This window comes from Colias eurytheme, chromosome 19, assembly GCF_061535395.1.
Source record: "Colias eurytheme isolate Ceu_HAF_F1 chromosome 19, ilColEury1 Martin Lab GWU primary, whole genome shotgun sequence".
Classification (NCBI taxonomy): domain Eukaryota; kingdom Metazoa; phylum Arthropoda; class Insecta; order Lepidoptera; family Pieridae; genus Colias; species Colias eurytheme.
The window spans coordinates 9,188,845-9,210,700 of NC_142998.1; the positions used below are offsets into that span (position 1 = coordinate 9,188,845).

A 21,856-nucleotide genomic window follows, 5' to 3' on the forward strand; every position below is an offset into this window, starting at 1 on the left:
AGCAAAACAGGATAAAATTTGACACAAATAGCTGGAACTTGGCGTCAGCTTAATAATTTATCCTAAGGATAATATGTGTATAGCGTTTACAAATAAATTCTTATAAAATAACTAGCTAACCGGGCAACTGTTTTTCTACCAGGAAACCCTTGATACTAAGGGGTAAATATAAACTATAGTGTACGACCTATTCTGAAACCTACTAAATATACACAAAAATTATAAGTTCATATAATTTAATATATGCTCTGTAGAATCTCAAACCTTCAGACATATATTAGTAAATAGTCATTCTTCAGCCCCTTAATTGAAATCTGTCACCTTTGCAAGAAGCCACTACTATAACCAATGATCTCAAAAAATATCAGAACATATGAATATACAAACCTACTTTTAAAAAATAGAACACGATATAAACAAAAACGAGTTTGAACTGTGGCGGCCCGTGTGGTGTGTCTACGTTTTGACTTAGCTCCAACACATCATTTTGGATCATTTAAATATCTAAGCAACAAACAATAACCAATTTTTCTTGGAGCTTTAGGTCTTTCATTTTCTATGAGATTTTTACACTTTTTCCTTATTTTCTATATCTCTACTAACTCATAATTGAATTATTATAATATGTATTAATCTATACTAATATTATAAAGAGGAAAAGTTTGTAAGTATGTATGTAGTATGTATGTATGTATGGTTTTCACGCAAAAACTACTGGACCGATTTCAAAAATTCTTTCACCATTAGAAAGCTGCATCTTTACTGAGCAACATAGGCTATATTGCATTTTCAAAAAAATTAGAGATCCTTACCAAAAATGCAATAATGTAACCCAAGGTGTAAAAAAATCCTCAATAAAACTTCTGTCATCGCGTGCGCTGCGGAATCTATTGAAGATAGAACAAAAAAATGTTCTACGGTATTATAGAATGGATCAATATCTACAAGAAAGTCCGCGATACCATATGTCCATCTTCAGTAGTTATGTTACTACAACAACTTTTTTACGTTTTCAAAGTAAATAGAAGTGCCGACAGTAATCAAACCATGTTATCCATACACATATATTAATCCTTATCCCATTAAATGATGTTTTATTATAGACTGTTTCAATACCAGCAAAATACTTTTTAAATGAAAAGAATTGGATATTCCATTCAAAAGATATAACGAATTTTTAAAAGTGTCAATCTACAGAAAATAGTAGGTATACTGTTCGAGCAGGCCGTAATGAGGGGGTCACGGAGGAATTCTACCAATATGCGTCTTGAGTGACTTGACGGAACACAGTGGGGTTTTGGTCGGTAGGAATCCGACATAACCCACGGAGGCCGTGGGTATCTATGAAAGATTTCCCCACTAAAAAAAAAAAAAGGCCGTAGTGCGGGACGGGGTAAAGGTGATTTTCATGTGATTAAAAATTAACCGACCGACTTATAGTAGACTTTTCACTGTAACGATATCGCTATCTATGCGGGTGAAACCGCAGGGCATTGCTAGTATAATATAAAGAATGTCTAACGTCATAAGACCTGTTAATATAATGCGAAATCACATGGGATTTCCTTAAACGAGTTGTAGCAGACATGGCGACCTGCAGTTTATAATAATTTAATATTATTTATTTCTGTGATAATGTATTTACTAGTTTGTTTGTTTGTGGCATTCATCTGTTCTAATGCAGGTAATATTTTTGTGTAAAGGTCCTTTGTGTTAAGATTACTTTTATGTTTTTTTTTTTAATTGCATTACACGCTTGTTCATGTTATCTAATGTTGATACTTTAAGGATATTAAATGGCGTAGGTAATTCTTTAAGATATTCTTTAGTCATACACATGGGTGCATTCATGGTTGCATTTCTATTTATTAGTATATCTTAACCAGAACTATTTATATCGAGCTTTTAATTTTCGACACGATTATTTCAAAATTTAAAAAATGAACAATTGTTCATGTAATTACATGTTACATAAATAATATAATATACTTAGCTCGTTGCTTTAAAACAATTTGGATATTAAATTATTTTAATTTTCGATGTCATGAAAAAGCAATCAAAGAGAATAATTGACTGATTTTTATATTTTTATCTATTTATACCTGTAACAATCAGCTCACCACGGCTCCGCTAGAATACACGTTGATTATTCGTATGTTTTTCAAAAACTTATTACGCTAATACAGGCAGAGAAAAATCCAATACTTAAATCTAAAATAATTTAAAACTTCAAAACAGCGTCGATTTAAATCGTCCTATCGCAATCACAAAATAATTTATTTCTGCTGAAAAAAGCTTTAATATATTGAAGTATTGAATAATTTTAAATGATTATTTTAATGTTGATTACTAAAATAATTATAAACAGTATTTCCTTAATTCTCAAAGTCATAAGGATAATACAATCAAAGAACGGTTAAGTGATAAGTGATAACTCTTATAATAAGGATGCATTTATGTCTGTTTCTCTTATAATAAAATGAATTATATTATTATTATTTAATATCTTTTTTTCTAACTATACGATATAGGTTTCTACCTAGCACAATTAATACGTCTAAATAAAAAATATATCTAAAGCTTCCTTATATTTTTTAATACTGTGTTAAAATCTTTACCAAATATACCTACTCATATTTTTCAGAAAGACTAACAACGGATTTTTCCAATGATGATATCGAAGCTTTTATCCTAAACGCACTGAAGGTATTTAAATTGGACTTTTTACTAGTATAAGTACGATTCAAAGAAATAATCCAAATCTCGATTAATTGGGTGATTTTAACTAATACCACAGAATAGTAACTATTATAGTAGCTTGCTAATACCACCAACGAGCATTAAAAAGTTACTAAGTCTTGTTTTACTATGCATATCTTAATATTCTATTTGTTTCATTATTTAAAAAAATTACAGAATAGAATTTTACCTTTTAACATGAATTTTATAGTTTTCATAAATAATTTTCAGAACAATGAAACACAAGCATACGACTTCAGTAATGCGACAGACGAAATTTGTAACCCGGTAATGGCTACTAAACCAGATTTTAATGTTCCTGGAAGAAGGATAAGCGAAGCGAGTAAGTCATTACGAACTATGTACTACAAATCTTATTTTTATTTATTAAATCTAAATTAATAAACTCAAAAACCGACATAATATGCAGCTGCATATGTCGGTTTAAATAAATAAAACTAGCTAGTTTTTAATATAAATAATCTATAGTCTATACAATAAAAATTATTCGCCAGATATGTTGCCAAGCAAATTGAGAACGGCTCTACCAATTCGGCAAATTTTACGTTTTTTTACGGCACAACTATGGTTCTTATGGAGAGAAAACAAGAAAAGGGTGCAGGGGGGCAGAGCAAAATCTGTCGGGGCAGTTAGTACTTAATATAAATAAATGATGAATGAACTGATCAATAATGCCAGATTATTCCAAAGCGTTGAATTCAATACCACTTTGGCATAAACCAAGTTTTCCTATAGCCAAAATAATGTATGTGATTTTGCTAACAAAATATTCAAATACCCGCATACAGTGACTGCAGATAAGCCAACCTGCATTAAGTACAAACTAGTGGTTTAGTTAAACGTAGCGCAATGACAATCGAGTTCCAACTCATTCAATCGTTTAACATAAAGTGACGGTTTGTAAGCAACTAACCGTTTCGTAAAATAACTCATTCGGCAATGTATTCGTGACATTTTAATGTCGTCGCTTTTTCGTCGCAATTTACGAGAGTAGATAGTTTTAAACATGTCTTTCGAGACATAATACTTATTCCTTAAGGGCAGATTTTTTAATCCTTGGTTAAAACTTATTCGTCGAATAACGTATTAAACTACCATTTATGAAAGGTATTCTGATTGCCCGTATTTGACAGTTTACAGGTGACATTTTAATATTATCGTGTAATACTTTATTGGACGGGTAAGTTTTATCCAAGGATTGAAAAATCGGCCCTAAATGGTTTTAAATATTGAAGTGTACCCAATAAATTGGTCTGCGAAAAATTAATCCTAAATTCTTATTTGGTTGCTCTAACTCAACAACCTGTTGGGCCGATTTAGTTAATTTTGTTATTGAAATGTTTGTCGTAGCTGGGAAGGTTTTAACAGTCAGAAACAAAGTAACGGGTGGTAGGAAGTTTACCAGGTGATAAGTATGTTATAAATATATTTTTTCATTTCAGAATGTTTAGAATATATATGGGAAGTGAAAAATATTGAAGACCAAATAGAAGCAGATGATAAATGTAAGTCATTTAATCTCTATAAAAGGGAGAGCTTAAATATTTTTTCACGGGGATAACATAGAAACATAATGTAGATAGATTTATTAATTATGTATAATATACAGGTGTCCCACTCCCGTCACATTACATCACGACAGAATACTTTGTATATATTAAGTACCTGTGATATATTTTTAGGTCGCATCTATCTCATATCACAAATCAAACGGGGAGTTATTCCAGAGGTGTTCTTATTCATACCACCGACCGTTATCTTTGGAGGACGTCCAGCGGCACCAGCTGAGTTTCCTCACATGGTAAGCTACTGCTGTTTTTCGTTCACCTTTTTTGTATTAAATGTTGGTTGGTTGGTTGCTTTGAACTGGGTTGTCACGGGAAAAGCAAATAAAGAGCCTGAGTAAGTTGATAACGATGCAGCTAACTATGAAGGAAACATAATATAATAACACTAGCGGTCCGCCCCGGCTTCGCCCGTGGTACATATGAAAAATAGATGTTGGCCAATTCTCAGACTTACCCGATATGCACAGAAAATTTCATGAGAATCGGTCCACCCGTTTCGGAGGAGTATGCAGACTAACATTGTGACACGAGAATTTTATATATAAGATAACATAAGTATATAATGATTTCAACTACCGTTAATAATTTGCATGAATTTTAAAAAATACAACCACAAAGTCGCAGGTAGAGATTCAATCAATATTAATAACCACATTTTTTATTCAGGGTGCGATAGGCTGGCGAGGCAATGGACAATCCAAATGGGTATTCAAATGCGGCGGTTCGCTGATTAGTGAAAAATATGTTCTAACAGCTGCACACTGTACTTGGCTCTCCTTGATGTATCACCAAGATGTGGTCAGTAATACTCCTGAGGTAGTCCGGCTTGGCGTGGAGAATATAGAAGAAGATGAAGTAAGGATTACTAATTTGTTTGGAAATTAATAATTATTTTGATGTAGATAAACATATTTTTGACACATTCAATATAAGGATTCAGTTAAGCATAATGTTAATTTTGCTAAATAAAAAGCTTTCATTGAACCCAGAAAACTACAAGACAATAAAAGTAACTTGAAGATATCCATTTTTATTAAATATCTGTCATTAACCTGTTATTTTTTTTTTTTTTGGCAGAAAATTCTTAAAAACCATTATCAATTTAAACTAGAACCAATTCGATACCACATTTTCTGGCTAAACCAATCAATGTTATTTTTACCAGTTTCGTATCAACGGTGACCCAGTTGACATGACGATCAAGAGAATCATAACCCATCCTCGCTACAAGCCTCCCAAGAAGTACTATGACATAGCTCTCATCGAGCTTATGGATAAAGTCAAGTTCGCTCACAATATCCACCCAGCTTGCTTGTGGTCCAAACCACCGAGTCAGTATCTAGGCCAAGAAGGAATACTATCTGGATGGGGTGTCACTGAAAATGGTTCGTTGTTACATCTATTTTTTTTATTATAATAATCGAAAGAAACATTAGTGGTTATTTATATGTACTATCCTTGACCACAAGTTCGCGATTTTATACCTTATTAAGGCTGATTAAATTTAATCACAGTTAATTTTTCATTTGCAGTTGAAAAAATCGTAAATAAAATAATTTGTTTAGAATTGAGCCGTTATACCGTTATACTACGTATGTTATAATTCTTTTCTCGTCCTAAATTAAATCAATTATTTTGACTTTTTCTTATGAAGAGTCTAAAGTTAGTATTAATCTAAATTAGCCTTTATTTAGGGAAACAAGCCACAGTCCTTCAAACGGCAACTGTAGACATGTTGAAGTACAGCGAGTGCAGTCCCGTACTCCGTAATTCCTGGAACAGGAATTGGCACGGCTTCGCGAAGCACCAGCTATGCGCGGGAAAACTCTCTGGCAAGGTTGATTCGTGTCAGGTAATTAGCCTAAGCCTCTTTCAATTTTATATCATTAATTTTGTTTTTCACAAACAAGATGTTAGAAAATTTAGGTCTAAGCATTTTACTATTTCATTTGTTTTCGATTTATCCTCATATTATGTATATTCAAATTTGTATAGATAGATCTTTGATAAAGTCTCTTAATATAGACAAAGGTATCAAAACATTGAAGATCAAGACACCTATATTGTCCTTAATAGTAATATAGTGGCAGATAGATATTACGTTTCTCCCAAAAATAATGAACATCATACATTAATTATTCCTTTCCCATCAAGTTGCCTGGTAGAGATTGTTGCTTAGCAATAAGGCCGTCTCTTATATAAAAGTTGCCTTTCTTTTTGTATTAATGTCATTTTTGTTATAATTTATAAATAAATAAATGATAATAATTTTTTTATCTATACAAATATTATAAAGAGGAAAGGTTTGTAATTATGTTAGTATGTATGTATGTATGTATGTATGTATGGTTTTCACGCATAAACTACTGGACCGGTTTCAAAAATTCTTTCACAATTAGAAAGCTGCATCTTCACTGAGTAACAAAGGCTATATTGCATTTTCAAAAAAAATTGAGATCCTTACCAAAAATGTAATAATGTATCCCAAGGTGTATTAAATTCCTTAATAAAAATTCTGTCATCGCATGCGCTGCGGGCTCTATTGAAGATAGAACAAAAAAATGTTCTACGGTATTATAGAATGGATCAATATCTACAAGAAAGTCCGCGATATTCCATCTCAGGAACTAGTGGTCCGATTTGAAAAATTCTTTTGGTGCTAGATAGCCCATATAACGAAGCCTTAGACCAACAGGAGCGGAGCACTGCGGGTAAAACCGCGGAGCACAGCTAGTATCAAATATATTTGTTTCTTACAGGGAGACTCCGGAGGCCCCTTGCAAATAAAGATAGATACGGGAACCAATTCTTCTATGAACTCAGTTGTTGGAATAACATCCTTCGGAATTAAATGTGGTCAAAAAGATAAACCAGGAATATACACTAAAGTATCAAGTTTTTTAAATTGGATCGAGAAAACTGTATGGGGTACTGAAGAAAAGGAGGAAGTTATTAAATTACTATTTAAAAACAAAAACATAACTTTTCATAGAAGAACGTGAAACTCGAATAAATTAACGAAATAAAATTATAAAATCATGAAGGCGTAAAAGGAAAAAATATGCATCCACGAATTATTAAACCCCAGTATTTTATTATCTGTGAACAAAATGATACCATTTCCAGAAAAACTAACAAATATTTTGTGTGCACTTCGATATTTCAAATTACGAAACAAATAAAAACAACAATTCGTTATATTTATGCTTTATTTCAATCACAATCCTCGCCACACCACATGCTCGCTGGGCAGATTTGCCCTTGCGCAGCCCATGCCAAACAAAGTGACTTCAATGATAAACTATGTAGAAACAAATAAAACGCCATTTTTTAATTATTGGTTTATTTCAATCACAATCCTCGCCACACGACATCCTCAATCCAATCAACGAAGCTGGACACTCTAGTGTACACGCCGGGCAAGTTTGCCCTCGCGCAGCCCATGCCAAAGGAAGTGACGCCAATAATAAAGTGCATGGCACTTTGCGTTGTCACGGACAAAGGTATTTTTGCCTGCAGTGGCCCTCCTGAGTCACCCTGAAATAAATTCACTGGGTTTTCAAACATCAAAAGGTAAAAGTAAACATTATTGTCATTTCAGACACGAAAACACGAGTATTATAATAGTTTCTGGTAGCTAAGTTATGAATTCCGTATCCTGGATTCAAACTTAGTTATAAAATTTTAATAATATTGTCGTTTCATCAGTTCAATTCTAATCTTACTTCTATTCAAAATCTATACATGAAACACATGTGAAATATTAAGTATCTCTATGTAATAGAATCAAAACATTCAGTTCAGTACATTTGATATTAAAATTAAATCTGTTGTTTTGATTCTAAAACGCAAGCGCACTCAATACATAATTGTAGTTCGTTTTAAATATAAGTCATTCTTCAATGTCAAAGAAGACAAATGTAAATCTATAAAATACACAAAAGACGTCCACTAAAACAATACCTGACATGTGTCAACTCCTCCTTCTAATTTCCCCGCACACAACTGATGAGACTGCAAGCCGCACCACAATCTGTTACAAGACGTATGAAGTAATTCACTGCAATGATTTGAATCTATAATATCTACAGTTGCCGCTTGTAATTCAGGTGATGTAGTTTTGCCAGCTGCAAAAATTAAAAGTGAATGTTATTCAAACAATATTATTGAAGTGACAATATAATTTTTCGTATCTCATTTTTAGAATAACTTTTATTTTGTCATAACATGGTAACATTCTGTAAAAAAAATGTAAATATTTATTTTTAAGAGTAATTATTGAAATATATTATAACTATATAATACTGAAAAAAATGAGATATCACGTATTTATCATTGCCTAAAATTGAATCTGTCACAGAGATATTTAAGGGTTAATTAATTAACTTTCGGCTTGCGGTCAAACTGGATGTCACATAGGCGACAGTGATCTAAAGTGCTTAGCTTGGAAATACTCTACCTAAAATATGTGCAATGTTTCATGGTGTGATTGTGCTTTCCGAGTCAATAATTTAAAATAACTGACAGATACTTCAATATTTTACCTGTTTCAATGACTCCCCATCCAGTGACTGTAGCTTCTTTTGCAAATTTACTTGTATCGTAACTATTCCATAAACACGCAGGCTGAATCAAATTCGAAAACGTTATTTCTCTTTCAGTAACAATGATAGCAATGTCGAAGTATTTCTTTGGAGACACAAAATTCGGATGATTTATAATTTTTTCGATTGGCACGTCATAAGGAAATCTGCCGTTGGTAAACTGCAAAAAATATTACAAAATTTTCATAGACTCTTTCTCTTATCTTTTGAGCATATTAAGAGCATATACCTTGACTAGTTATTATATAGTGGATATGTAGACTTTCGAAATTTAAAGATATTAAACCAAATTCAACACTAACCACATCAACTATATTTTTATCCCCAAGCCGTACTATTTTGGGTACTGGATCTGCCAATGATGTGTCACGTTTCGATGCCCTGGAGCAATGCGCAGCTGTCAATAAATGCTTTGTACTGATTAAAGTACTGCCACATTTGAAAATCCATGTGCCAATCGCTGCTTTCCAACCAATAGCACCCTGAAAACATCGGCAAAATATACACAAGCAATAACTTGCGCAGAGTTTGTGATCTTTTCCTCTATTCGTTTATCGTTAATTATTTATTCATGGCCTATTAATTATAGTTGTGTGGTTTGCAATGATAAAAGATTTGTTTTTGTTAGGATTTACCTCAAAAACTACTTGAATTATTTAAAAATATTGGGCTGAAATTATTAGTAGTATAGTCTTAAGTTGGTTATCTAAGTCCAGTTATATCTGCATAAAAAACTCATAATTATTTAATAAACTTTGGGAAACATTGCTAACTTGTTCTTCATAAAACTGTTTTTTTTTCTATTATTTCACTTCTATGTCTTCTTTCAATTAATTAATGTAAATCTTATTTACTAATCTAAATTATAACTTACCATGTGCGGGTATTCCCCAGGTTTTGTGATGTGTCCATGTATTATAGCCGGTACATTATCCCATCCGTATCTATCACCTTTTAAAAGAATTAGTCATAAATCATTCAATAAAATGAAGAGATGATTCAATCAACTAGAATCCATTATTTTATGTTACTTCATTTTTAAAGATTACTTACATATATCTTCTTTTAATTCCTTATCCGCACGTTGTTTTAATTCCCAAATGTACTCAAAGCATTCTGAAATTATTATAATAACGTTATAACGTTATATATTATAAAGCTTCAAATATAAATCTCTCACGTATTCGGGATTTTTTTTTTCTACTGTATTGGTTTATGAAAATAATTCAGTTAATTTTTATTTTTTATCAGAATCTTTAAAAAAATATAAATAAAAAATATCACAGAAAAATGTCTCATATGTGTGTAAATTACTTTTTTAAAACATTAAACTCATTTATATTTATCCCACACAACACGTTATGGCATATTTACAAAGATAAAAAGATCCTGTAGAATTGTAGATTAATAAAAATAACCTACTCGCTTCACTAATCCTTCGGCCAGGTGCAGCGAAGTCAGGTTTAGGAGGTGTTGGAGTCTCACAAAATGTATAGTTCATTGGCACCTGAAGACGAATAGAATTAACCTTTATCAATAACCTAGATATGCCTTTTATTTTATATTAACTATATTTTTATATTAATCACATAATAGGTATACACCATCTCAAAATCGATACATTTTTAAATACTTTACAGAGAAACTATCAAAATTTTTAATTTGGGCTTTGAAATAGTAATTATATTCATGTCAAAATGTGTTACCAATCATAAAAATATTAATGTATCCACATGAAAAACAGAAACTTTTACAATAGCATAAGAATAATACACAAACTTTCATAAAGCACCGCTCTTTGCTAGTTTAGTCACGATAAGCCCGCCTGATTGTGATCGTTAAAGTTATTATCAATAATATGTTATATGTGGAAAGGATAGTAGCAACAGTACCCACATTGTAATATTGTCTCACTCGACGTCTTCCTAATCCAGCATCCGCAAAATTAACACACAGCACTGTAAGTATTACAATCACATAAGTCCATGTTCAAATTATAGAAATAAATATCATTTAATAAAATAATTACCATTAACGATAACCAAAAGCACTATAAAACACGTCATGTTTCTATACAGCGTCTAGAGTAACTTCAGCCACAATTCATATTATTATTTGTAATAAGCAAGGCCATCAAAAAAACCATTTATAGTATTGTTTATAGACCTCGCTCAATCGATACAACGTGATGTCTTAAAGCTTAAATAACACTGGTAATTACCCAGCTGTTTGGGAAGTTCTGCAAACCAGTTTCACTTTTTAATTACCTCCTGACGTAGCTAGGGTTGGCACAGCATTAATTGACCTTTACATTTATAACGCGACGAGGACCGTATTATGGTCCTCGTCATATACATAAACCATTTGTATTTTACTTTTTGAATGTGTAAGTGTGGGATTTTTAATATAATACTTTTGCATGCTAATCTAAATTTCTAAAATTCATGAAGAACAACCAAACATCTAGGAAAAAAAATGTACATCTAAGAAAAAAAACACGTTTGATGTGAAGTTTCCTTATAAAGTATTACAAATTTACAAATTACTTTGTGTATGGAATTTAATTAATTCACCGCGTAACTTATTAGTTTTTTTAAGTTTTTCTCAATTATTATTATTAGCGACAACCTTAGTTCTAACACATTTAGGATTAAATAATTGTGTATTTTCTTAACTATTATCATAGATTTCTGAGAATTCATTACATATTATGTATACAAAAATTATATAGCAACATCAACAAAAAAGAGATCTATTAATTGTTTATATGTTTACATCATTATATTTTATAATCAGTTATTGAGGTGAAACATATTACTTACCGGATTCAATTTAATAATATTTGAATCAATCTACTCGTTAAATAAGATAATTTAAATCCGATTTTCGAACACCAGATGTGATAACATTCACTATTAAGATTAGACTCATAAAAACTATTCTATTTTGTAGAAGAAAATCGCACGTATACTTAGATACATTGCGTGGTTCAAGTGTTCATTGTTAAAACTTTCTGGAAAAGTTCATTCATGTTATAAATACTAAGAAATAAAAGACGAGTTAAACATAAATATTTATTTCTATCACAATCCTCGCCACACAACATCCTCGATCCAATCAATGAAGCTGGACACTCTAGTGTACACGCCTGGCAAGTTTGCTCTCGCGCAGCCAATGCCAAACGAAGTGACGCCAATTATATAATGCATCGAACCTTGGTCTGTTACGGGCAACGGTATTTTCACTTGAAGTGGACCGCCAGAGTCACCCTGAAACAAACGATTATTTTCTTTACATATAAAAGAAAGGGCAGATTGTTGTTGCCCATAATTACATAATTGTAGTCGATGCCGTAAAAAAGACAAAAAGGTGAACCTGTAAGCTAGAACTGTAAAGAACCTTCATAATTCTGACCTTATTTTTTATTATATTCAAATCTTACTAATACATATTATAAATGCGAAAGGTAGCGAAAGTTTGTGAAGATGGATGGATGTTTGTTACTCTTTCACGCAAATACTACCGAACCGATTACAATGAAATTCGGTATGTAAGTAAGTGAAGACCCAGACGTAATAAGACGTAGGCCACTTTTTATTCCAGATATCCCACAGAAACGAGAACTATGTGGGTTTTTCTTTGAAAACGCGGGCGAAGCGGCGGACGTAAATTTAGTAATAAAATAAATTTACCTGACACGCATCCACTCCTCCTTTTAATTTCCCTGCACACAACTGATGCGGTTCCAAACCGCACCACAGCCTATTGCAGTACTGGTGGAGTAAATCATTACAATATTCTGAATCTATTACATCAACATGCGCTGCTTGCAGCTCAGGAGACGTAGTTCTTCCAGCTGTAAGAATGAACTGACTATTTTAAGTGTCTTTTGAGTAATTTGTTCTTTAAATTCTCCTCTGCAATTTTAGTCCTGGCTTGGTCCAAGATTTTATTCTATATTAACAATGTAGTATCATATCCCTCGCATTGGGTGCTGCGATTTTTAGAGACTTTTTTCTCATGTCAACCCTGTTGTTACTCATTCTTTTCAGAGCATTATAAATTTATGAAAATGACCTATTCTATCATCTTCCTAGATGATGGGCATACATAATACCTTTGTGTATGGGATGGGTGTTTGGTTATCTTGGACCAAGCCAATCGTATAATTACAATAGAACTTTACAGGTAAGTTCGTTTATTGTACAACTATCCTGACCTGTTTCAATAACTCCCCATCCAGTTAGAGTAGCTTCATAACCAAGTTGGCGAATATCATGTCTAGTCCATAAACAAGCTGGTTGAATCAACTTTGAGAAATACACTTCAGTCTTTATTTCTATAATAGCGATGTCAAAGTATTTTTTGGGAGGTACGAAATATGGGTGGGTTACAATTCTTTTGATCTCGACGTCAAATGGATATCGATTATTAGCGTACTGAAAATTAAAAACAATGAATTAATACAACTTTCTTTTCAGTGATTAGTTTTATTTCTAAGGGAGAAGAGAAGGAAGACTTGTTTTATTTTAAATGTGGTAGGTGATATGCTTATACATACACACATAATCCTTTAAAATAAGGGAATCAATTATGTAATAATTATTTAAATGCTTATGTAATAATTATTTACAGAACTATAAGCAACAGTCAGGGGTTACCATTATTTTTTTTTATGTTAAAAGATATCAAATTAATTATTAAAGTAATAAATATTAGCAATCAACCAATTCAAACTTCATATACCAATTAGATTTAATGAATACAGAAAATTGTACAGCATGCAACAAAACACTTACCACATCAACGATATTTTTATCCCCAAGTCTCACAATTTTAGGGACGGGATCAGCCAATGACGTGTCTCGGGACGAAGCCCTCGAGCAGTGCGCAGCTGTCAGTAAATACTTCGAACTAATAAGAGTACTGCCACATTTGAAAACCCATGTACCAATCGCTGCTTTCCAACCAACGGCTCCCTTGACCGATACCAAATATGTTAGATATAAAATAATACATTTAAGGATGGAGAGGATTGAAAATATTTGCACACGTACACAAATTTTTTAACTCTTAAAATGCAAACTGTTCTGATGGAATATAAAGACTTACATAGATTTCTATGATTACTACATATTATGTGTTTTTATTAGAGTCACAGTTGTAAGAATAATATGAAAGAATAATAAGTTTAAATATTAATAATCTCACCATATGTGGGTATTCCCCGGGAAGCGTGATATGTCCACCAACAGCGAAATGGGGACGGTTTGGACCTGGATGTCTTTGTTTCCATTTCAAACCTACATAAATAAAAATAATTCAAAATAATAGCGAAATAAATCATATGCGTATTATTAACATAAATACTAGATATAGGTTACAAAAAAATACCAACTTCTGAAGTAAATAATGAATAGGTATTGTATGTCATAACTTTGCAAAATTGAAAAAATCGGTGAATACATATAAATAAAAAATATATACAACAATATAGTGGAGCTGGAGCATATAAACCAAAAACGTTATGATTCGCTATAAAATAAGATAAATCAAAAAATTTATTCGTTGTTTTTTTATATCTATTATAAAATATAATACATATACGATTTTGTAAATGTTTTATATCGATTTTATTATAAAGATCATATATGTACTTACATTCACTAGCTCTAACGCCCTCATCGATGCGTTTTTTTATTTCCCAAATGTATTCAAAACATTCTGAAAATAAAAAATAAATCTTTATACTTTATATTATGAATTAAAGAAAAAACACTTATTTTTTATAGGAATAAAAAATAAGAAACAATACAAGCGGACACACGGTTAAACACCTACCTAATCAATATACAAAAAATGTCACAAAAAATTATAAAGCTGTTTTGGAAAATTATGGTTCCAAACACTATAAATTATTTTTGGACACGTTAAACGCGCTTATTCCAATATTTATATTACTCTATCATCAATGGTAGAGAAATATAAATAAAAGATGTGACCTAAATTGTCGGAGGCCAAGACTATCACTTTGGGTCGATGCGCCACTCCAGTAGTATAAGACCTAAATTGAAAAAAAAACTTCCTTTTGAAGTAAGATAAAGTTGTTAAATCCGATAATGTAACGTTCCATTTACATCAAACGAATATAGAGCTAGAGCAAGAGCATTCTTTCGTGATCTTTTAGTGTAAACGAAAACTCATTTTCAGTGTTGTTCAGTAGTAGAACATTGCACAGAATCGCAACAATCGAATAGAATCACTAAGAACAACGAAAGAATGCTCTACGCATGTTTACACTACAATATTTTTACATAGTAGAATGAGCATTCGCTCGTTTGATGTAACTGCACCGTTATAGGAATCTCTCTTTAAAATATTATTAGTATAGATAGAGACCTATACTAATAATATTTAAAAGCCGAAGAGTTTGTTTGATTTTTTGTTTGTTCTAACGCGCTAATCTCAGGTACTACGGGTCCAATTTGAAAAATTATTTCGGTGTTAGAAATCCCATTTATATATCTACTAGGTTTCCGCCCGCGGCTTCGCCCGCGCAGTCAAAGAAAAACCCGCATAGTTCCCGTTCCCGTGGGATTTCCGGGATTGCGTCATTTTCCCGGGATAAAAAGTAGTCTATGTCCTTTCTCGGGTATCAAAATATCTCCATACCAAATTTCATGAAAATTGGTTCAGTAGTGCGTGATTGAGTAACAGACAGACAGACAGAGTTACTTTCGCATTTATAATATTAGTATGGATAGGCTATAATATCATCACGCAAAGACCAACAGGAGCGGAGCAATGCGGATAAAACCGCGGGGCATAGCTAATAAATAGTTAATAAAAACCAAATGAAAACTTACTTATTTCGCTTATTCTTCTACCAGGCGCGGAGAAGTCAGGTGTTGGTGGCGGAGTAACGAAACATGGATTAAAATCATCCGTATTGTTGGCTGCCTAAAACAATATCTTTATTAGTTTCCTAAATACACACTACACAGTATACGTTATGATAATTCATCTAATTGTTCATTAACAATAGTACAATAAATATTTCTCACGTAGTTATCCTGTTTTTTAACCAAACGTATTTTTAGCAATTCGTTTATTGTTATTTTTAATATTGTATAAATTGTTTTGCTATAAAAAATTCATATTATAATTTATAACCAACTGATAAGTTATCCAGTTTGTAAAATATATATTATCTCCATACCTGAGTGATCTAACCTAATCAAATCCTAGCAGGTTTTTATGCGATCATAATAAATTATAAATTTCTTCAATTTTAACATGTGAATAATTTGACTTAATTTAATAGGTATCAGCTTTGTTTGTCCGCGCTAATCTCAGGAACTACTGGTCCGATTTGAAAAATTCTTTCGGTGTTAGATAACCCATTTATCGAGGAAGGCTATACATATTATATCATCACGCTAAAGACTTACAGGAGCGGAGCTACGCGGGTGAAACCGCGAAGCGCAGCTAGTCATATATAGATATAAGAGCATATTATGTTATAATGTTTTATGTGTATAATACTTAGAGCAATAACTATTATCGATTCAATGATAAGATGAGCAGGACCTTGAACTTATAATGTATTCAGTGTCGTGTGGCGGGAAAGCCCCTGATACATAACTAATAACAATATTATAATTATATGTTGGTTGATTTAAAAAAACAAGTTCCTTATTCTTTACATAAAAAGATACATTTAGGTTTTTTTGTTTATACCTAAATAGTAAATACCTAAAATATTAAATAAAAAATACGCACACTTCCCCATTGTCGTCCGCCATCTCTTGGAAAATCTTCAGAATTCACACATAACACTGTAATAATAATAACAAATTAATATGAATTGTTGAAACATTAAACAATTAAGAACACTATATTAATTAATTACCATTTAAAACTACTAACAACACTATTAAACTCGTCATGTTGGCAACACTTTGCTTAAATGAAATCAATTCACATTTTCAACGCCTTTCACATTGAGAAAAATACACAATCATATACACAATTACACAATTCCCTCTAATATAATTACACAAACTATGTATATTTAATTAATATTCAATTGTTTATCGAAACTGTCGACGAGATGATAATCAAGCTCTGAATAGCAAAGGAGGTACCTAAATAGCCGATCTTGAGGTAAAACATACGCGCAAACCAGTTTCGTAAATTATTGACATGGTTATGGTTGCCACAACATTATAATTAAAAATAATATTATAGTAAAAAAGCGCGACCTTCAAATAGCGGCGACGTTCCTAAAAATGTTCTCATTAAAAATTTCAATTGATAGAGTGGGTTTCTTATACTTGTAATTTGCCCTAATACAAAATATTAAACATTGACATCGCTTCGAATATAAAAAAAATATGGTCCATGTTAATAAATATATTAAAATCAATTCTCTGTAAAAGCTAAAGTGTGTACGTTAATGATTGATTAAGTACTTAGGTACCTATTCGCAATTTTGCAAATTTGTCGAATAATTTTCATATTTTTTTACTTGTAGCTTTTAAGGCTGCAGTCTAGCAAAATTGCGTTTTCAACAAGTTATTTGACAATTTTTTCCCGGCTAATGAAATGATAAACTGAATTTTTTTTTCTTGTTTATCAATTAGTGTTATATACGCAATGCGCGTGAATTTTTTCACATTTGTAAAGTTACTTTATGTTACCTTAATCAGGCCTTCAAGATAAGTCTCTTTCCCCCAAAGACATTTCGAGCTAAGTTTGTGCACTCACTACGTTGCAACCGATTACAATTTACACAATCTGATCAGCGCATTATTATCCTTATATAGTCATTATTAAAAACTGCTGAATACAATTGCCGAAAAACTTATGATTTTCCTAATTAGAACGTTATAAATTCATTAAATTTCCCATTTTTTGCCTTACAAAATCTATTGATAAATACTGCTAAAAGTTATTGTTTCCATTAATTTGTTCGAGTTGGTTGAAGACCAATGAGTATTTATCCTTTAAAAAATTTTTTTTTTGAATTTTGATAATTCTTTAAATATTAAAAAAATATTTAAAATAATTAGGAAAAATCCTAGCGAATTTCTTTAGTCGCGCTCCTTGGGCCGGAGCGTTCTGACGTGTGCTCTACGCTCGATTTTCCTTCATACCGAAGTGAAAGTTGCTCTACTTCATTAAATTTAATATTTTTGTTAATTGATTATTTTTATCTTAGTTTTGTGCAAATATTCGTATTTTTAAACATTTGATTTCGATATGGAAAATAAACGAAAAAAATATGCGTGTAACTATGTACTTACTAGAAAAAAAATTATCTTCGAACATAAAGTTAATGAAACCAAATACAATTACAAAGGTGATTGGCAACAATTTCTTTATTTTACGGGGTTTCAGTAAAGGGATGTATGTTTCTTTTAAATTAAAGTAAGCTCATAAATTTTCTTATAATATATATTTTTTTTGAAGTTCCAAAAATGTTTATTTTTCGTTTGAGAAATACGAAATATATTAAATTATATTGAGAACTTGAACTTGGGACATACGGGGAATATGATTTGTTTACTCCAAAATTCCAAATATGTCGAGGTGTTTTTTTTTCTTCTAGTCATTTTAAACGTAGCGGCATGTTGTTTGATTATTAATTTTGTAACTTAAATACAGGATGTTGGTTTTATATTTTGATCTTACAGACGCGCTGACAAATTTAGTCCACCATTTCTAGTTTAGTCCACCAACTCTAAGTACCAATATTAAAACGAATGGATTATCATCACATCATCAAAACTCAGATGTAATGGAAGATCGCAATAACATAGAAAATTCAATGGGTGTTGAGAACTAAACAAACACAAGTAACAAGTAAAAAGAGCAACTTTGGAGTTTCTTGCCGATTCTTCTCCGTAGATACTGCTTTCCGAATCGGTGGTAAATGTTAAAAATATGTACCTAATGACGTTTCAAAAGTGCTTCTAGAAGAAGTCTAATTGAATAAATAAATGTTTGAGTTTGAGTTTTGAGTTTAACAGAGACGCGAAGAATAAAAAAAGAGGACGAAAACGATAATTCGTTGATGCTTTCCCTTTTCGACGTATTGTTAGGGTACATCACCAATCTGCAAAAAACAAAACTGATGATTCCCAATCGCTGATTAAAAATGAAAAACAAATAATCGACAACAGTGGTGAAAATTTGCTGATCACAATGAAACATCCTTCAGTGGTAGCAGATTTACTCATTTAAAATGTATCGGTGAACAGCGTAAAGGAGAGGAGGACAGGAAAACATTATGAATGTGGATGGTGGATTGTATACAGGGTGTAATCGATAAGTATGTGCAGGCGATTATGACGTTATTATTGCAGGTATCAAAAAACTTAAAACTGATATCGAAATTACTTTACCTAATGAGCAAAATGACAATAATAACTTTTTAAAAGTATAAGGAGAAATATCTAAAAAATTTACTTTATACACTCCCATATCAAGAAGGGAAAATGGGACTAGTAGAAGTTAAATGTCTAATTCCGGCAAAAGAGATGAATGCGGAAGATGCGGTTTAAAATAAAAAATTTAATATTTGAAATACAATGCAAAAAAATAACACTTTTGTCAAGACATATCATGACTATTTTTTCCAAATTCAGGGACAACTAAATGTTGCAGAAGCAGAAGTCTGCTTATTTGCTGTTTGGACTGGAGTGAATCATTCGTTAAAAATAGAATATATAAGTTTAGGCAAAAAAAAAATGATGGACCATTATCAAGACTTTACATAAATTGCCTACTGTCAGAATCGATTGATTCGAGACTTCAGCATTCGATGCCCATCAAGGACCCATCCTATGTCATTCAAGCGATTGAAAAAAAAAGAGAAAAATCCAGTGCAACCGATAAAGCATCAGAATGCTAGCAAAATATTTATTAGGTTTATCCATATAAATCTATATATTATACATAATATAATAAATCCGTAGAAGGGTCAATTCTGTACTTTGAAAATATGTATTTAAAAAATAAATAGCAGTGTTACTGGATCGATACCAAACACAAATATGTGATTAAAAAAATTTTTGTCTGTCTGTCTGTCTGTATGTGAAGGCATCACGTGAAAACTAATGGTTCGATTTCAATGAAACTTGGTATAATTATACCTTATTATCCTGGGCATAAAATGGAATACTTTTTATCCTGGAAAAATACGAAGAAAAAAAATAAATCTTAATTTTTCAGTTTTATCCATAGACGTTGTTCTGTAGAACCGCGAACACACGTTGCGTTACCCGCAGTGGATTCAGCGATGTAACCTGTAGCGCCAAAAGTCGGATTTGGCTTGAACCGTTTGCGGCACACGCGGGCCGCACGACACCACGCCTCCTCGACTCCTATATAAGGATGGCGTTCCGCACGATGCATATATGTAATTTATGAATTTTGATGCGAGCGGACGTGTCCAGTGTGGCGAGCGAGAGTGATCGTCTAATATTAATTTAGTGAGAAACGTCTTCCCAGTTCAAAATGGAGAAATAAACCATCCACGCGAAGACCGACATCCGCTCGGACGGAGTCGCGGTCGGAAGCTAGTCAGAAATAAATATCTTTTGTTTTCATTTGCGTATTTTTCTATTTTATAATTTTTTAACACAAACATTACATTTTTTTTATTATATACAAAACTAGCGACCCGCCCCGGCTTCGCACGGGTGCAATGCTGATACTAAATACACTACAGAAAAATTGTGAACGTTGTATAGGTATAAAAATATAGCGGCCCGCTCCGGCCTCCGGCATCGCACGGGTATAAAATACATAGCCGGGCGGCCGCAAACGCTACGTCCTGCAATTTTTAAATCTGTAATATCTTCGAAAATATTCACTTAAATCATACGGTGTAAAGGGCCATATAGATCTATATTAAATGAACAATGTATCCATGGTATTTAATTGGTTAAGGATTAATGCTGTATTGGTTAAAATTGCTTCGAAAATTAGCCATTATTTGTCGTAAAAAGTAAATGACAAAAAAAAGTTATTGTGGGTTATCCATAAGAGATAGACATATACCATCGCGGACTTTTCTGTAGACCTTTTCAATGTGTATAATACTTAGTACATTATTTTGATAAAACTCGTAGGGTTCAGCCTGCGTTTGCAATGTAAGCGGAAAAAATGTAATTTTTTACGACATCACATTAGAAACCTCAAAAATAACAGTACTTCTCCACTACTTAATGGATCTTATTATACATATAAACCTTCCTCTTGAATCACTCTATCTATTAAAAAAAACCGCATCAAAATCCGTTGCGTAGTTTCAAAGATTTAAGCGTACAAAGGGACATAGGGACATAGGGACAGGGAAAGCGACTTTGTTTTATACTATGTAGTGATAGTGATTTGTTTATCCGTTTTATTAGTTAAACTGAACAACTTTCACTAAGAAACTTAGGTCGAAAAAAATGTATAGAGTTATGCATTTGAAGATATCAATAGAACGTATTCGCAAATTTTGTGTACTGATAAAAAAAATCACCTGGTGTAATTTTCACGAAAATTGTTTCAAATTGTCATTTCTGGTACTTATTACGAATATTAAATTATGCATACGAATGATTTAATTTTTAAAAATTAAGTGGAGCAACTTTCCCTTAGTACATTTGTATTATTTACATATAGGATGACAGGATGCATTTGTTTGCACTACTAGACCAAGCCCTTAAGTGTAGATAATATTTTCCAGCATTAACTTTAGTTGCATTTTATTTATGTAACTTGAATTAAATCGTTAAATTAACATATTTTACTAAGGTGGAATAGAATTTTAGCAAAACATGAATTATAAGTGTTCAGCAATAAAGTAGTCCTTTTTAATAAAGTAGTAGCCAAATAAATGAGTTTGAGTTTGAGTTTGAGTTTGAG

The 21,856-nt window shown here is 31.9% G+C and overlaps 3 protein-coding genes across 5 annotated transcripts; 1 reads left to right on the top strand and 2 right to left on the bottom strand.

The window, feature by feature from the left end:
• Positions 1–1,570: 1,570 nt before the first annotated feature.
• On the top strand, positions 1,571–7,628 carry LOC149900316 (venom protease-like). Of its 2 annotated transcripts, XM_090113016.1 has the most exons (9): positions 1,571–1,684; positions 2,645–2,706; positions 2,971–3,082; positions 4,203–4,265; positions 4,443–4,561; positions 4,995–5,183; positions 5,494–5,713; positions 6,023–6,180; positions 7,088–7,628. In XM_090113016.1, the coding sequence occupies exons 1-9, from the start codon at positions 1,636–1,638 to the stop codon at positions 7,328–7,330; spliced, it is 1,215 nt and encodes a 404-aa protein (XP_089969142.1). In that variant the 5' UTR covers positions 1,571–1,635; the 3' UTR covers positions 7,331–7,628. The 2 variants fall into 2 exon arrangements, with proteins under 2 accessions (XP_089969142.1, XP_089969143.1); XM_090113017.1 differs by lacking the exon at positions 2,645–2,706 and having other exon boundaries at positions 1,581–1,684.
• Positions 7,629–7,678: 50 nt separating this feature from the next.
• On the bottom strand, positions 7,679–11,153 carry LOC149900317 (serine protease snk-like). 2 transcript variants are annotated; one of them, XM_090113018.1, is made up of 9 exons: positions 10,962–11,153; positions 10,829–10,890; positions 10,355–10,439; positions 9,986–10,048; positions 9,807–9,883; positions 9,235–9,414; positions 8,873–9,092; positions 8,292–8,455; positions 7,679–7,865 (listed from the first exon to the last, which is right to left on the bottom strand). In XM_090113018.1, the coding sequence occupies exons 1-9, from the start codon at positions 10,996–10,998 to the stop codon at positions 7,680–7,682; spliced, it is 1,074 nt and encodes a 357-aa protein (XP_089969144.1). In that variant the 5' UTR covers positions 10,999–11,153; the 3' UTR covers position 7,679. The 2 variants fall into 2 exon arrangements, with proteins under 2 accessions (XP_089969144.1, XP_089969145.1); XM_090113019.1 differs by having other exon boundaries at positions 7,725–7,865; positions 8,297–8,455.
• An 839-nt stretch (positions 11,154–11,992) lies between these two features.
• Positions 11,993–17,032, bottom strand: LOC149900318 (venom protease-like). The gene is made up of 9 exons (XM_090113007.1): positions 16,845–17,032; positions 16,715–16,770; positions 15,799–15,892; positions 14,594–14,656; positions 14,144–14,235; positions 13,732–13,911; positions 13,152–13,371; positions 12,625–12,788; positions 11,993–12,201 (listed from the first exon to the last, which is right to left on the bottom strand). Exons 1-9 carry the CDS (start codon positions 16,879–16,881, stop codon positions 12,016–12,018), a joined length of 1,092 nt encoding a protein of 363 aa, XP_089969133.1. The 5' UTR covers positions 16,882–17,032; the 3' UTR covers positions 11,993–12,015.
• Positions 17,033–21,856: the final 4,824 nt, after the last annotated feature.

Excerpts from the sequence above, each read along its gene's own strand:
- LOC149900317 (XM_090113018.1), bottom strand. The coding sequence starts at position 10,998 with ATGACGTGTTTTATAGTGCTTTTGGTTATCGTTAATG. Across the intron at positions 9,884-9,985 it reads GGAATTAAAAGAAGATATAT|GTGATAGATACGGATGGGAT; the intron begins GTAAGTAATCTT and ends TTCTTTTAAAAG. Across the intron at positions 7,866-8,291 it reads GAGGAGTTGACACATGTCAG|GGTGACTCAGGAGGGCCACT; the intron begins GTATTGTTTTAG and ends AATTTATTTCAG.
- LOC149900318 (XM_090113007.1), bottom strand. The coding sequence starts at position 16,881 with ATGACGAGTTTAATAGTGTTGTTAGTAGTTTTAAATG. Across the intron at positions 13,372-13,731 it reads ATAAAAATATCGTTGATGTG|TACGCTAATAATCGATATCC; the intron begins GTAAGTGTTTTG and ends TTTAATTTTCAG. Across the intron at positions 12,789-13,151 it reads ATGGGGAGTTATTGAAACAG|CTGGAAGAACTACGTCTCCT; the intron begins GTCAGGATAGTT and ends TCATTCTTACAG.
- LOC149900316 (XM_090113016.1), top strand. The coding sequence starts at position 1,636 with ATGTATTTACTAGTTTGTTTGTTTGTGGCATTCATCTGTTCTAATGCA. Across the intron at positions 4,562-4,994 it reads CAGCTGAGTTTCCTCACATG|GGTGCGATAGGCTGGCGAGG; the intron begins GTAAGCTACTGC and ends TTTTTTATTCAG. Across the intron at positions 5,714-6,022 it reads ATGGGGTGTCACTGAAAATG|GGAAACAAGCCACAGTCCTT; the intron begins GTTCGTTGTTAC and ends GCCTTTATTTAG.